Source organism: Chlorocebus sabaeus, chromosome 14 (genome assembly GCF_047675955.1).
Source record: "Chlorocebus sabaeus isolate Y175 chromosome 14, mChlSab1.0.hap1, whole genome shotgun sequence".
Classification (NCBI taxonomy): Eukaryota; Metazoa; Chordata; class Mammalia; order Primates; family Cercopithecidae; genus Chlorocebus; species Chlorocebus sabaeus.
In genome coordinates, this window is record NC_132917.1 from 91,671,752 (window position 1) to 91,688,722 (window position 16,971).

General features: G+C 37.3%; 1 protein-coding gene across 1 annotated transcript in view; it reads right to left on the bottom strand.

The window, feature by feature from the left end:
- The window catches only part of LOC103241291 (uncharacterized), a 157,774-nt gene that overhangs the window by 41,962 nt on the left and 98,841 nt on the right, over positions 1 to 16,971 (bottom strand). Inside the window, exons 54-61 of the mRNA XM_073022717.1 lie at positions 16,340 to 16,368; positions 16,173 to 16,245; positions 6,157 to 6,185; positions 5,990 to 6,062; positions 4,277 to 4,305; positions 2,239 to 2,311; positions 533 to 561; positions 366 to 438 (exon numbers count right to left, since the gene is read on the bottom strand). Coding sequence (XP_072878818.1) covers positions 366 to 438; positions 533 to 561; positions 2,239 to 2,311; positions 4,277 to 4,305; positions 5,990 to 6,062; positions 6,157 to 6,185; positions 16,173 to 16,245; positions 16,340 to 16,368 — 408 coding nt within the window. The remainder of the gene's footprint in view (positions 1 to 365; positions 439 to 532; positions 562 to 2,238; positions 2,312 to 4,276; positions 4,306 to 5,989; positions 6,063 to 6,156; positions 6,186 to 16,172; positions 16,246 to 16,339; positions 16,369 to 16,971) is intronic.

Below are 16,971 nucleotides of genomic sequence, written 5' to 3' on the forward strand. Positions count from 1 at the left end.
ATACTAGCAATACAATGTAACCTCTGTAAAATCTATACTTCATCTCTTTCTCCTTCTACCCGTAGTGAAAACATCCTGCAGAATTAAAGCAAAATTATGCTGTCCCCTGAGCCCCTTATGTCTTGACCTGTTCTCCAATGTTTCTTCTTCCCAATTTCAATGTGGGGAAGTCTGTAATTTCACTGCAAAGATCACGTCCAAGACCAGCAGCATCAGCATCACCCGAGAACTTATTACAAATGAAGAATCTCAGGCCTGCTGAATCAGAATGTGCAGCATCAATGAGCCCCTGGCTGATTTATTTGGAGAAGAGAAGTTCTTTTCTATCTTGACTGAACATGACATTATGTGTTTTGCAAAATTACCTGTTCCAGATTGCTGTCCATCCTTTACTTCTGTGGCTATATTCGAAACAGAATCTTCCTTATCGCTTGTAGCCTAAATGGAATTTGAAGCAAAATAATCAATAAATAAAGTATGTTTCATAGACTATACATTTACTAGTTCAAAATATAAATGAGATTTTAATCACCTTCAAGGCTGGTTGTTTCTGGGAAGACACTGAAAAGCAAAAGGGATACATAATCACTCATATGTAAATATAAAGTTATTCATACATTCATGTAGTGTTAGCATCAAGCTGTATCTTCCTGCCTGTATTAGTGTAGGCTTTGATGTTTTCTACTTTGTGTCTGGAGACTGAAACATGATAGAAATACACTGAAAGAAAAGGAATACAGGCTTCACAAAATATACCCTTACAATTTCAAACACGGTATGATTTGTCATAAGTCTAAAACTAAAGTAAAACCATGTCAATATCAATGTGGATATGCCGAGTGATGAGGACAAATGTGATCTAAAATCAGAGGAGCAACTCATACACCTGAGAATCAATGTCAAAGCAGGTGGTACACGATCCCTCATGTCTTTCATGCAAGAAATTAGGATTTACACCATTATACCACAAACATTCATCATGCTCTTTAACATTGCCAATAACTGAAAGATACATGATTACAATGACACTTCAGTTGAATGTACACTTCATGTCTCTTCAGTGGAACTGTCCTAAATTGATCAACTTGGATATATGTTTCCTGAAATCTAGTAGATAACATTCATCATTTCTCACACCCATGTGGTGTAATAATTTGCCTAAGTTTCTTTTATCCACTAGTTGAGCCTTCCAAAAGATTCTTCATCCACTCGTGGCAACAAAGGATAATATATTAGCCTCAATAAAAATATCATCAATTATCAATTTTGACATACTTCTACAAAGTAAAACTGAAACAAGCATTAGATATTAGTAAGTTTTACATTCAGAAATCCCTCTAATATTCATTGAAAATGACCATTTTAGGAGTTAATTAGAATTCAACATAATTTTTGTTTCTAAAATAGTCTTCTTGAGAGTATCATACTATTCTCTAAAGAAGTTTCATTAAATAGCTATTTTATCCAAGAGTTAGCTCCTTGAACAAGGAAGGCGATGTATTCATATTCAGGTTTATCTCATTTTTATAACTAATATCAACAAAACATGTATCTCTGATGCCGAATAGTAACAAAGAGGAGTAAGGAGTCACGGTGGTTTCTCCCAATTCTAGCATTGTTTCCTTCATCCAGTAGTTCATGGATCAGCCAAAATCAAATCTTCTTCTATGCAAGTATTCCAAAAGCATCTGAAGTGAGTTCACTCAGGTTTCCTCAGTAGAAATTCCAAAATTACATAAATACCTTCTTCTTTTCCATCCTTCCTGCCTCACAATCCCTCTTCCTCGAGGAAAATAATTGCTACTTCAGTGATCTTGTTAGTTCTCATTCTACACTGTTTATAGGGTATTAGGATCACTTTTCCCTCTATTTATAGCAATACAATCTGATGCCTATAATATCTGTTACTTCATCTCTTTCACCTTCCCCTCTTGATGGAAACATGCAGTAGAATTAAAGCAAAATTATTCTGTCCCCTGAACCCCTTATGTGTTGAACCGCTCTCCAATGGTTCTTCTTCCCAATTTCAATGTAGGGAAGTCTATAATCTTACTACTTAGATCATGGTCAAGGACCAGCAGCATGAGGGTCACCCAAGAACTTACTACAAATGAAGAATCTCAGGTGTACTGAATCAGAACATGCAGCTTCAACAAACCCCAAGCTGATTTACTTGGGGAAGGGAAGTTCTCTTCTATCTTGATTGAACATGACACCAGATGTGTTTTGCAAAATTACCTGTCCCAGATTGTTGTCCATCCTTTATTTCTGTGGCTGTATTCGAAACAGAATCTTCCTTGTCACTTGTCGCCTGAATGGAATTTGAAACAAAATAATCAATAAATAAAGTGTGTTTCATAGCCTATACATTTACTAGTTCAAAATATAAATGAAATTTTAATCACCTTCAAGGCTTTTTTTTTCTGAGAAGACACTGAAAAGCAAAAGGGATACATAATCACTCATATGTAAATATGATAAAGTTATCCATACATAATGCAGTGTTAGCATCAAGGTGTATCTTCCTGCCTGTATTAGTATAGGCTTTGATGTTTTCTACTTTGTGTCTAGGGACCAGAACACGATAGAAATACACTGAAAAAAAATAAGGAACACAGGCTTCACAAAATATACCCTTACAGTTTCAAACATTGTATGATATGTCATATGTCTAAAACTAAAATAAAACCGTGTCAATATCAATGTGGGTATGCCGAGTGATGAGGATAAATGTGATCTAAAATCAGAGGAGCAACTCATACATCTGAGAAACAATGTCAAAGCAGGTGGTACCTGATCCCGCATGTCTTTCATGCAAGAAATCAAAAGGTTTTACACCATTATACTACAAACATTCATCGTGCTCTTTGACTTATCCGATAACTGAGAAGGTACACAATTACAATGACACTTCAGTTGAATGTACACTTCACGTCTCTTCAGTGGAAGTGTGCTACATTGATCAGCTTGGATATATGTTTGGTGAATCCTAGGAGATAACATTCATTATTTATCATACTCATATGGTGTAATAATCCGCCTACATTTCTTGTATTCTCTAGTTTAGCCTTCAGAAAGTTTCTTCATCCACTAATGGCAACAAGGTATAATGTATAAACCCCATCAAAAAGTACAAAAAATTATACATATTTATACAAAATGGAATTGCAGCAGGCATTAGATATTAATAAATTTTACATTTGGATATCAGTCCAGTGTTCATTGAAAATAACCATTTTAGGATTCAATTAATGCATTCACACATTATTTCTGTCTCTAAAATTAGTCTGCTCTGGAATATCACTTTATTATAAAGAATTTTCACTAAATAACTATGTTAACAAAAAAGTCAGCACTTTGGAAAAAAGCTAATGTATTCATATTAAATTTTAACCCATTTGAATAACTAATAAAAATATATCTCTGATGTCTGATAGTAATAAACAGGAATAATGAGACACTGAGGTTTATCCCAATTCTAGCACTCCTTCCTGATTCCAGTAGACATTGGAGCAGCCAGAAGTCAGATCTTCTCGTATGTAAATATTCCAAATGCATTTGAAGTGAGCTTGCTCAGGTTTCCTCAGCAGAAACCCCAAAATTACCTAACTAACTTCTTCCTTTTCCTCTTTCTTGCCTTGCAATCCCTCTCTCTTGATGAAAACAATTACTACATCAGTGGTCACTTTGCTTCTCATTCTCCAGTGTTTACGGGTTATTATGACAACTTCTTCCCTCTGGTTGTAGCAGAACCATCTGACATCTATAACTTCTATTACTTCTTCTCTTTCTCCTTCCCCTCTCCATAGAAACATGCTCTGAAATAACAGCAAATTTATGCTGTCCCCTGATCCTCTTATGTCTTGGACTGTTTTCCAACGGTTCTTCTACATGATTTCAATGTAGGGAAGTCTATAACCTTGTTACTAAGATCATGGCCAAGGAACAGCAGCATCAAAATCACCTGAGAACTTACTAGAAATGCACAATCTCAGGCCTGCTGAATCAGAAAGTGCATTTTCAAAGAGCCCCCCGCTGATTTATTCAGGGGTGGGACGTTCTCTTCTATCTTCAGTGCACATGACATTAAATGTGTATTGCCAAATTACCTGTTCCAGATTTCCGACCAGCCATTATTCTTGTGGCAATATTCAAAACAGGAACTTTCTTTTTAAATATAACCTGAGTGGAATGAGAAGCAAAATATTCAATACATAACATATATTTCATAGACTATACAATTAGTAATTCAAAGTATAAATGAAAGAGTAACTACCTTCCAGGACGACTGTTTCTGAGGAGACACTGAAAAGTAAAAGAAATATATAATCCATCATATGTAAATATGATAAAGTTATCCGTACATTCATGCAGTGTTAGCATCAAGCTGTATCCTCCTGCCTGTACTAGCATGGGATTTGATGTTTTATAGTTTGTGTCTTTGGGACAGGAACATGAGGAAATACACTACAAAAAATAAGAATACAGGCTTCCAGAAAATATACAGTCACAAATTACAAAGAGACATTATGGGTCATGTGTGTATTACTGAAATAAAAAGTGTTGACATCAATGTGGATATGCCGAATGACGAAAAGAAATGTGATCTAAAATCAGAGGAGCAACTCATACACCCAGGAATCAATGTCAAAGAAGGTAGTAAATGCTACTGCATGTTTCTCATGCAAAACAGCAGAAGGATTTATACCACTATACTACTAATATTCATCATGATCTTTAACTTGCCTGATAATTGAGTAGGTACACGATGACAATGACACTTCTGTAGAATGTACACTTCACAAGTCCTCAGTGGAAGTGTCCCAGCTTCATCAGTTTGCATATAAGTTTGGATAATCCTAGTATATAATATTCTTTATTTCTCAAACCCATGTCGTGTAATAATGTGCCTACGTTTGTTATGTCCTCTAATTTAGCCTACAGAACGGTTCTTCATCCATGCATGGCAACAAAGTATAATATATAAACCTTATCAAAAAGTATAATAAATGATCAAATTTGTCATACTTACGCAAAATAAAATTGCTACAAGCATTACACTTGAACAACCTTTTACATTTGGAAATCACTCCAATATTCATTGAAAATAACAATTTTAAAAGTCAATTAATGAATTCAAAATTATTTTTGTTTCTAAAATAGTCTGATTTGAAGTATCACGTTATTCTCTAATGCATTTCTATTAAATTGCTATTTTATCCAAATGCTACCCCTTGAAAAACAAAGCCAATATATGCATATTCATGTTTATCTCATTTGAATAACTAATATCAGCAAAACACATATCTCTGATGCCCAACAGTAACAAAGAGGAGTAATGAGTCACTGTGGCTTATCCCAGTTCTAGTACTCCTTTCTGCTTCCACTGGTCCCCACAGCAGCCAAAATCAAATCTTCTTTTAGGCAAATGTTTGAATATGCATCTGAACTCAGGTTTCCTCAGAGGAAATAACAAATTACATAAATAACTCCCTCTTTTCCCTCCTTCCTGCCTCAAAATCCCTCTTCCTTGAGGAAAGTAATTGCTACCTCAGTGGTCTTGTTAGTTCTCGTTCTACAGCGTTTATGGGTTATTAGCATCATTTTTCTGTCTGTTTTTAGCAATACTAGCAATACAATGTAACCTCTGTAAAATCTATACTTCATCTCTTTCTCCTTCTACCCGTAGTGAAAACATCCTGCAGAATTAAAGCAAAATTATGCTGTCCCCTGAGCCCCTTATGTCTTGACCTGTTCTCCAATGTTTCTTCTTCCCAATTTCAATGTGGGGAAGTCTGTAATTTCACTGCAAAGATCACGTCCAAGACCAGCAGCATCAGCATCACCCGAGAACTTATTACAAATGAAGAATCTCAGGCCTGCTGAATCAGAATGTGCAGCATCAATGAGCCCCTGGCTGATTTATTTGGAGAAGAGAAGTTCTTTTCTATCTTGACTGAACATGACATTATGTGTTTTGCAAAATTACCTGTTCCAGATTGCTGTCCATCCTTTACTTCTGTGGCTATATTCGAAACAGAATCTTCCTTATCGCTTGTAGCCTAAATGGAATTTGAAGCAAAATAATCAATAAATAAAGTATGTTTCATAGACTATACATTTACTAGTTCAAAATATAAATGAGATTTTAATCACCTTCAAGGCTGGTTGTTTCTGGGAAGACACTGAAAAGCAAAAGGGATACATAATCACTCATATGTAAATATAAAGTTATTCATACATTCATGTAGTGTTAGCATCAAGCTGTATCTTCCTGCCTGTATTAGTGTAGGCTTTGATGTTTTCTACTTTGTGTCTGGAGACTGAAACATGATAGAAATACACTGAAAGAAAAGGAATACAGGCTTCACAAAATATACCCTTACAATTTCAAACACGGTATGATTTGTCATAAGTCTAAAACTAAAGTAAAACCATGTCAATATCAATGTGGATATGCCGAGTGATGAGGACAAATGTGATCTAAAATCAGAGGAGCAACTCATACACCTGAGAATCAATGTCAAAGCAGGTGGTACACGATCCCTCATGTCTTTCATGCAAGAAATTAGGATTTACACCATTATACCACAAACATTCATCATGCTCTTTAACATTGCCAATAACTGAAAGATACATGATTACAATGACACTTCAGTTGAATGTACACTTCATGTCTCTTCAGTGGAACTGTCCTAAATTGATCAACTTGGATATATGTTTCCTGAAATCTAGTAGATAACATTCATCATTTCTCACACCCATGTGGTGTAATAATTTGCCTAAGTTTCTTTTATCCACTAGTTGAGCCTTCCAAAAGATTCTTCATCCACTCGTGGCAACAAAGGATAATATATTAGCCTCAATAAAAATATCATCAATTATCAATTTTGACATACTTCTACAAAGTAAAACTGAAACAAGCATTAGATATTAGTAAGTTTTACATTCAGAAATCCCTCTAATATTCATTGAAAATGACCATTTTAGGAGTTAATTAGAATTCAACATAATTTTTGTTTCTAAAATAGTCTTCTTGAGAGTATCATACTATTCTCTAAAGAAGTTTCATTAAATAGCTATTTTATCCAAGAGTTAGCTCCTTGAACAAGGAAGGCGATGTATTCATATTCAGGTTTATCTCATTTTTATAACTAATATCAACAAAACATGTATCTCTGATGCCGAATAGTAACAAAGAGGAGTAAGGAGTCACGGTGGTTTCTCCCAATTCTAGCATTGTTTCCTTCATCCAGTAGTTCATGGATCAGCCAAAATCAAATCTTCTTCTATGCAAGTATTCCAAAAGCATCTGAAGTGAGTTCACTCAGGTTTCCTCAGTAGAAATTCCAAAATTACATAAATACCTTCTTCTTTTCCATCCTTCCTGCCTCACAATCCCTCTTCCTCGAGGAAAATAATTGCTACTTCAGTGATCTTGTTAGTTCTCATTCTACACTGTTTATAGGGTATTAGGATCACTTTTCCCTCTATTTATAGCAATACAATCTGATGCCTATAATATCTGTTACTTCATCTCTTTCACCTTCCCCTCTTGATGGAAACATGCAGTAGAATTAAAGCAAAATTATTCTGTCCCCTGAACCCCTTATGTGTTGAACCGCTCTCCAATGGTTCTTCTTCCCAATTTCAATGTAGGGAAGTCTATAATCTTACTACTTAGATCATGGTCAAGGACCAGCAGCATGAGGGTCACCCAAGAACTTACTACAAATGAAGAATCTCAGGTGTACTGAATCAGAACATGCAGCTTCAACAAACCCCAAGCTGATTTACTTGGGGAAGGGAAGTTCTCTTCTATCTTGATTGAACATGACACCAGATGTGTTTTGCAAAATTACCTGTCCCAGATTGTTGTCCATCCTTTATTTCTGTGGCTATATTCAGAAGAGAATCTTTCCTGTCACTTGTAGCCTGAATGGGATTTTAAACAAAATCATCAATACATAAAGTATATTTCATAGACTATACAGTTAATAGTTCAAAATATAAATGAGAGTTTAATTACCTTCCAGGCCAGTGGTTTCTGAGAAGACACTGAGAAACAAAAGGGGCACATTATCAATCATATGTATATACAATAAAGTTATCCATATATTCATGCAGTGTTAGCATGCAGCTGCATCTACCTGCCTAAATTACTGTAGGTTTTGATGTTTTATACTTTGTGTCTTAAGACAGGAACATGACTGAAATACACTGAAAAAAAAACAGGAATACAAGCTTCATGGAATATACACTAATAATTTCCAACATATGATTTTTCATACATCTAAAACTAAAATATAACAGTGTCAATATCAATAACGATATGCAGAATGATGCGGACAAATGTGATCTAAAATCAGAAGAGAAACTCAATCACCTGGGAATTAATGTCAAAGCAGGTGGCACATGCACGTGCATGTCTTTCATTCAAGATATGTGAATGATTTAGACCATTACACTGCAAATATTCATCATGCTCTTTAAACTGCCAAATAACTGAGAAGGTACACAATTACAGTGACATTTCAGTTTAATGTACATTTCATGTCTCTTCAGTGGAAGTGTCCTAAATTGATCAGCTTGGATATATGTTTCCTGAATCTGAGTGAATAATATTCATTTTTTCTCACACCCATGTGGTATAATAATTCACTTCAGTTTCTTGTACTCTCTAGTTTAGCCTTCTGAACATTTTTTCATCCACTCATGGCAACAAAGTATAATATATAAACCTCAATAAAAAACATAATCCATTATTAATTTTGACATACTTCTACAAAATAAAACAGCTATAAGCATTGGATACTAATAAGCTTCTACATTTGGATATCTCTCCAATATTCATTGAAAATTACCATTTTAGGAGTCAGTTGATGAATTCAACATTATTTTTGTTTCTAAGATAGTCTTGCTTGGAGTATAATGCTATTCTTTAAAGAATATTCATTAAATAACTATTTTATCCAAGAGTTAGCTCTTTGATCAATGAAGCCAATGTATTCATACTCAAGTTTATCTAATTTTTTTGTTATACTTAAGTTCTAGGGCATATGTGCACAACGTGCAGGTTTCTTACACATGTATACATGTGCCATGTTGGTGTGCTGCACTCATTAACTCATCATTTACATTAGGTATGTCTCCCTAATGCTTTCCCTCCCCTATCCCCAAATTGCATGACAGGTCCCGGTGTGTGATGTTCTGACACTTGTGTTCAAGTGTCCTCATTGTTCAATTCCCACCTATGAGTGAGAACATGCGGTGTTTGGTTCTCTGTCCTTGGGATAGTTTGCTCAGTATGATGGTTTCCAGCTTCATCCATGTCCCTACAAAGGACATTAACTCATCATTTTTCATGGTTCCATAGTATTCTGTGGTATATATGTGCCACATTTTCTTAATCCAGTCTATCATTGATGGACATTTGTGTTGGTTCCAAGTCCTTGCTACTGTGAATAGTGCCACAATAAACATATGTGTGCATGTTTCTTTATAGCAGCATGATTTATAATCCTTTGGGTACATACCCAGTAATGGGATGTCTGTGTCAAATAGTATTTCTAGTTCTAGATCCTTGAGGAATCGCCACACTGTCTTCCACAATGGTTGAACTAGTTTATAGTCCCACCAACAGCATAAAAGTGTTCCTATGTCTCCACATCCTCTCCAGCACCTGTGGTTTCCTGACTTTTTAATGATTGCCATTCTAACTGGCGCAAGATGGTATCTCATTGTGGTTTTGATTTGCATTTCTCCGATGGCCAGTGATGATGAGCATTTTTTCATGTGTCTGTTGGCTGCATAAAAGTCTTCTTTTGAGACGTGTCTGTTCATATCCTTCACCCACTTTTTGATGGGGTTGATTTTTTTCTTGTAAATTTGTTTAAGTTCTTTGTATATTCTGGATACTAGCCGTTTGTCATGTGGGTAGATTGTAAAAAATTTTCTCCCATTCTGTAGGTTGCCTGTTCACGCTGATGGTAGTTTCTTTTGCTGTGAAGAAGCTCTTTAGTATAATTAGATCCCATTTGTCTATTTCGGCTTTTGTTGCCATTGCTTTTGGTGCTTTAGTCATGAAGTCCTTGCTCATGCCTATGTCCTGAATGGTATTACCTAGTTTTCCTTTTAGGGTTTTTATGGTTTTAGGTCTAACATTTAAGTCTTTAATCCATCTTGAATTAATTTTTGTGTAAGGTGTAAGGAAGGGATCCAGGTTCAGCTTTCCACATCTGGCTAGCCAGTTTTCCCAGTACCATTTATTACATAGGGAATCCTTTCCCCATTTCTTGTTATTGTCAGGTTTGTCAAAGATCAGATGGTTGTAGATGTGTGGCATTATTTCTGACAGCTCTGTTCTGTTCCATTGGTCTATATCTCTGTTTTGGTACCAGTACCATGCTGCTTTGGTGACTGTAGCCTTGTAGTATAGTTAGAAGTCAGGCTCTAGCATGATGCCTCCAGCTTTGTTCTTTTGGCTTGGGATTGTCTTGGCAATGTGGGCTCTTTTTTGGTTCCATATGAACTTTAAAGTAGTTTTTTCCAATTCTGTGAAGAAAGTCATTGGTAGCTTGATGGGGATGGCACTGAATCTATAAATTACCTTGGGCAGTAAGGCCAGTTTCACGATATTGATTCTTCCTATCCATGAGCATGGAATGTTCTTCCATTTGTTTGTGTCCTTTTTTATTCGTTGAGCAGTGGTTTGTAGTTCTCCTTGAAGAGGTCCTTCACATCCCTTGTAAGTTGGATTCCTAGGTATTTTATTCTCTTTGAAGCAACTGTGAATGGGAGTTCACTCATTATTTGGCTCTCTGTTTGTCTGTTATTGGTGTATAGGAATGCTTCTGACTTTTGCAGGTTGATTTTGTATCCTGAGACTTTGCTGAAGTTGCTTATCAGCTTAAGGAAATTTTGGGTTGAGACAATGGGGTTTTCTAAATATATCATCATGTCATGTGCGAACACGGACAATTTGGCTTCCTCTTTTGCTAATAGAATACCCTTTATTTCTTTCTCCTGCCTGATTGCCCTGACCAGAACTTCCAACACTATGTTGAACAGGAGTGGTGAGACAGGGCATCCTTGTCTTGTGCCAGTTTTCAAAGGGAATGCTTTCAGTTTTTGCCCATTCTGTTTGATATTGGCTGTGGGTTTGTCATAAATAGCTATTATTTTGAGATACGTCCCATCGATACCTAGTTTATTGAGAGTTTTTAGCATGAAGTCCTTTTGAATTTTGTCAAAGGCCTTTTCTGCATCTATTGACATAATCCTGTGGTTTTTGTCTTTGTTTCTGTTTATACGATGGATCACATTTATTGATTTGCATATGTTGAACCAGGCTCACATCCCAGGGGTGAAGCCAACTTGATTATGGTGGATAAGCTTTTTGATGTGCTGCTGGATTAGTGTTGCCAGTATTTTATTGAGGATTTTGCATCAATGTTCATCAGGGATATTGGTCTAAAAGTCTCTTTTTTTGTTGTTGTGTCTCTGCCAGGTTTTGGTATCAGGATGATGCTGGCCTCATAATATGAGTTAGGGAGGATTCCCCCTTTTTCTATTGATCAGAATAGTTCCAGAAGGAATGGTACCATCTCCTCTTTGTACCTCTGGTAGAATTCAGCTGCAAATCTATCTGGTCCTGGACTTTTTTTGGTTGGTAGGCTATTAATTATTGCCTCAATTTCAGAGCCTGCTATTGGTCTATTCAGGAATTCAGCTTCTTCCTTGTTTAGTCTTGGGAGGGTGTATGTGTCCAGGAATTTATCCATTTCTTCTAGATTTTCTAGTTTATTTGCCTAGAAGTGTTTATAGTATTCTCTGATGGTAGTTTGTATTTCTGTGGGATTGGTGGTGATACCCCCTTTATCATTTTTTATTATGTCTATTTGATTCTTCTCTCTTTTCTTCTTTATTAGTCTTGCTAGTGGTCTATCAAGTTTGTTGATCTCTTCAAAAAACCAGCTCCTGGATTCATTGATAAGTGTTTTTTGTGTCTCTATCTCTTTCAGTTCTGAACTTATCTTAGTTATTTCTTGCCTTCTGCTAGGTTTTGAAGGTGTTTGCTCTTGCTTCTCTAGTTCTTTTAACTGTGATGCTAGGGTGTCAATTTTAGATCTTTCCTGCTTTTTCATGTAGGCATTTAGTGCTATAAATTTCCCTCTACACACAGCTCTAAATGTGTCCCAGAGATTCTGGTATGCTGTATCTTTGTTCTCATTGGTTTCAAAGAACATCTTTATTTCTGCCTTCATTTCATTATTTACCCAGTAGTCATTCAGGAGCAAGTTGTTCAGTTTCCATGTAGTTGAGCGGTTTTGAGTGAGTTTCTTCTTCTTATTATTATTATACTTTAAGTTCTAGGGTACATGTGCATAACGTGCAGGTTTGTTACATATGTATACTTGTGCCATATTGGTGTGCTGCACCCATCAACTCGTCAGCACCCATCAACTCGTCATTTACATCAGGTATAACTCCCAATGCAATCTCTCCTTCCTCCCCCCTCCCCATGATAGGCCCTGGTGTGTGATGTTCCCCTTCCCGAGTCCAAGTGATCTCATTGTTCAGTTCCCACCTATGAGTGAGAACATGTGGTGTTTGGTTTTCTGTTCTTGCGATAGTTTGCTGAGAATGATGGTTTCCAGCTGCATCCATGTCCCTACAAAGGACACAAACTCATCCTTTTTTATGGCTGTATAGTATTCCATGGTGTATATGTGCCACATTTTCTTAATCCAGTCTGTCACTGATGGACATTTGGGTAGATTCCAAGTCTTTGCTATTGTGAATAGTGTTGAGTGAGTTTCTTAATCCTGAGTTCTACTTTGATTGCACCGTGGTCTTAGAGACAAGTTTGTTACAATTTCTGTTCTTTTACATTTGCTGAGGAGTGCTTTACTTCCAGCTATGTGGTCCATTTTGGAGTAAGTGCGATGTGGTGCTGAGAAGAATGTATATTGTGTTGATTTGGGGTGGAGAGTTCTGTAGACGTCTATTAGGTCCACTTGGTGCAGAGCCGAGTTCAAGTCCTGGATAACCTTGTTAACTTTCTGTCTCGTTGATCTAATGTTGATAGTGAGGTGTTAAAGTCTCCCATTACCATTGTGTGGGAGTCTAAGTCTCTTTGTAAGTTTCTAAGGACTTGCTTTATGAATCTGGGTGCTCTCGTATTGGGTGCATATATATTTAGGATAGTTAGCTGTTCTTGCTGAATTGACCTTTTTCTCAAGATGACCAAATAGGAACAGGTCCCATTTACAGTTCCCAGCATGAGTGACGCAGAAGATGGGTGTTTTCTGCATTGCGAAATGAGGTACCGGGGTTAATCTCCTGGGGCTTGTTGGACAGTGGGTGCAGCCCATGGAGTGTGAGCCAAAGCAGGGTGGGGCATCGCCTCACCCAGGAAGTGCAAGGGGTTTGGGAATTCCCTTTCCTAGCCAAGGGAAGACGTGACAGACAGTACCTGGAAAATCGGTACACTCCCACCCTAATACTGCACTTTTCCAACAGTCTTAGCAAATGACACACCACAAGATTATATCGCGTGCCTGGCTCAGAGTGTCCCACACCCACAGAGCGTCGCTCACTGCTAGCACAGTAGTCTGAGATCGAACTGCAAAGTGGCAGCGAGGCTGGGGGAGGGTTGCCTGTCATTGCTGGGGCTTGAGTAGGTAAACAAAGCGGCCCAGTAGCTTGAACTTGGTGGAGCCCACGACAGCCCAAGGAGGCCTGCCTGCCTCTGTAGACTCCATCTCTAGGGGCAGGGCATAGCTGAACAAAAGGCAGCAGAAACTTCTGCAGACTTAAATTTCCCTGTCTGACAGCTTTGAAGACAGTAGTGGTTCTCCCAGCACAGAGTTTGACATCTGAGAACAGACAGACTGCCTCCTCAGGTGGGTCCCTGACCCCTGAGTAGCCTAACTGGGAGACATCCCCCACTAGGGGCAGAATGACACCTCATACAGCCACGTGCTCCTCTAAGATGAAGCTTCCAGGGAAAGCATCAGGCAGCAACATTTGCCGTTCTGCAATATTTGCTGTTCTGCAGCCTCCACTGGTGATACCCAGGCAAACAGGGTCTGGAGTGGACCTCCAGCAAACTCCAACAGACCTGCAGCTGAGGGGCCTGACTATTAGAAGGAAAACTAACAAAGAGAAAGGACATCCACACCAAAACTCCATCTGTACGTCACCATCATCACAGACCAAAAGTGGATAAAATCACAAAGATGGGGAGAAACCAGAGCAGAAAAGCTGAAAATTCTAAAAATCAGAGTGCCTCTTCTCCTCCAGAGGAACGCAGCTCCTCACCAGCAACAGAACAAAGCTGGACAGAGAATGACTTTGATGAGCTGACAGAAGTAGGCTTCAGACGATCAGTAATAACAAACTTCTCCAAACTAAAGGAGGATGTTTGAATCCATCGCAAAGAAGCTAAAAACCTTGAAAAAAGGTTAGATGAATGGCTAACTACGATAAACAATATAGTGAAGACCTTAAATAACGTGATGGAGCTGAAAACCATGGCACAAGAACTACATGACACATGCACAAGCTTCAGTAGCCAATACATTCAAGTGGAAGAAAGGGTATCAGTGACTGAAAATCAAATAAATTCAATGAAGTTAGAAAAGAAGTTTAGAGAATAAAGAGTAAAAAGAAATGAATAAAGCCTCCAAGAAATGTGGGACTAAGGGAAACGACCAAATCTATGTCTGATTGGTGTACCTGAAAGTGATGGGGAGAATAGAGCCAAGTTGGAAAACACTCTCCAAGATGTTATCCAGGAGAACTTCTCCAACCTAGCAAGGCAGACCAACATTCAAATTCAGGAAATATAGAGAATGCCACAAAGATACTCCTTGAGAAGAGCAACTCCAAGACACAAAATTGTCAGATTCACCAAAGCTGAAATGAAGGAAAAAATGTTAAGGAGAGCCAGAAAGAAAGGTTGGGTCACCCACAAAGGAAAGCCCATCAGACTAACAGCGGATCTCTTGGCAGAAACTCTATAAGCAAGAAGGGAGTGGGGTCCAATATTCCACATTCTTAAACAAAAGAATTTTCAACCCAGAATCTCATATCCAACCAAACTAAGCTTCGTGAGTGAAGAAGGAATAAAATCCTTTACAGATAAGCAAATGCTGAGAGATTTTGTCACCACCAGGCCTGTCTTACAAGAGCTCCTGAAGGAAGCACTAAACATGGAAAGGAAGAACGAGTACCAGCCACTGCAAAAGCACGCCAAATTGTAAAGACCTTCAACACTAGGAAGAAGCTACATCAACTAATGAGCAAAATAACCAGCTAATATCATAATGACAGGATCAAATTCACACATAATAATATTAACCTTAAATGTAAATGGGCTAAATGCTCCAATTAAAAGACACAGACTGGCAAATTGGATAAACTCAAGACTTATAAGTGTGCTGTATTCAGTAGACCCATCTCACAGGCAGAGACACACATAGGCTCAAAATAAAGGGATGGAGGAAGATCTACCAAGCAAATGGAAAACAAAAAATAGCAGCAGTTGCAAACCTAGTCTCTGATAAAATAGACTTTAAACCAACAAACATCAAACGAAACAAAGGTTTATCTAATTTTTATAACTAAAATCAACAAAACATGTATATGTGATGCCTGATAGTGACAAAGAGGAGTAATGAGTCGGTGTGGTTTACGGCAATTATAGCATTGTTTCCTGTTTTCAGCAGTTCCTGGAGTTGCCAAAATCAAATCTTCTTTTATGCAAATGTTCCAAATGCATCTGAAGTGAGTTCACTCAGGTTTACTCAGCAGAAACCTCAAAATTACAGAAATAAGTTCTTTTCCCTCCTTCCTGGCTCACAATCCCTCTTACTTGAGGAAAATAATTGCTACACCAGTAATCTCGTTAGTTATTGTTCTACAGTGTCTACAGTTTATTACAATCACTTTTCCATCTGTTTTTAGCAGTACGATGTGACGTCTGTAAAATCTATCTCCTTCCACTCTGGGTGAAAACATGCTGTAGAATTAAAACAAAATTATGCTGTCCCCTGAGCCCCTTATATCTTGAACAGCTCTCCAGTGTTTCTTCTTCCCAATTTGGGGAAGGGAAGTTCTCTTCTATCTTGATTGAACATGACCTTAGATGTGTATTGCAAAATTACCTGTCCCAGATATTTGTGCATCCTTTATTTTGGTGGCTATATTCGAAACAGAATCTTCCTTGTCACTTGTAGCCTGAATGGAATTTGAAACAAAATAATCAATACATAAAGTATAGTTCATAGACTATACAGTTACGAGTTCAAAATATAAATGAGAGTTTAATTACCTTCAAGGTTGGTTGTTTCTGAGAAGACACTAAAAAGCAAAAGGGACACATAATCACTCATATGTACATAAGATAATGTTATTCATACATTCATGAGGTGTTAGCATCAAGCTGTATCCTCCTACCTGTATTAGTGTAGGATTTGATGTTTTCTACTTTAGAAATACACTGAAGAAAAGGAATGCAGGCTTCACGAAATATACCCTTACAATTTCAAACATGGTATGATTAGTCATACGTCTAAAACTAAAATAAAACCGTGTCTGTATCAATAAGGATATGTCGAGTGAATAGGAGAAATGTGATGTAAAATCAGAGCAGCAATTCATACACCTGAGAAACAATGTCAAAGCAGGTGGTACATGATCCTGCATGTCTTTTAGGCAAGAAAGCAGAAGGATTTACATCATTATACTACAAACATTCATCATGCTCTTTAACTTGCCTGATAACTGAGAACTTACACAATTACAATGACACTTTAGTTGAATGGACATTTCACGTCTTTTAAGTTGGAAGTGTCCTAAATTGATCACCTTGGATATATGTTTCTGGAATCTGAGTAAATAATATTCATTATTTCTCACACCCATGTGGTGTAATAATTCCCCTAAGTTTCTTGTATTCTCTAG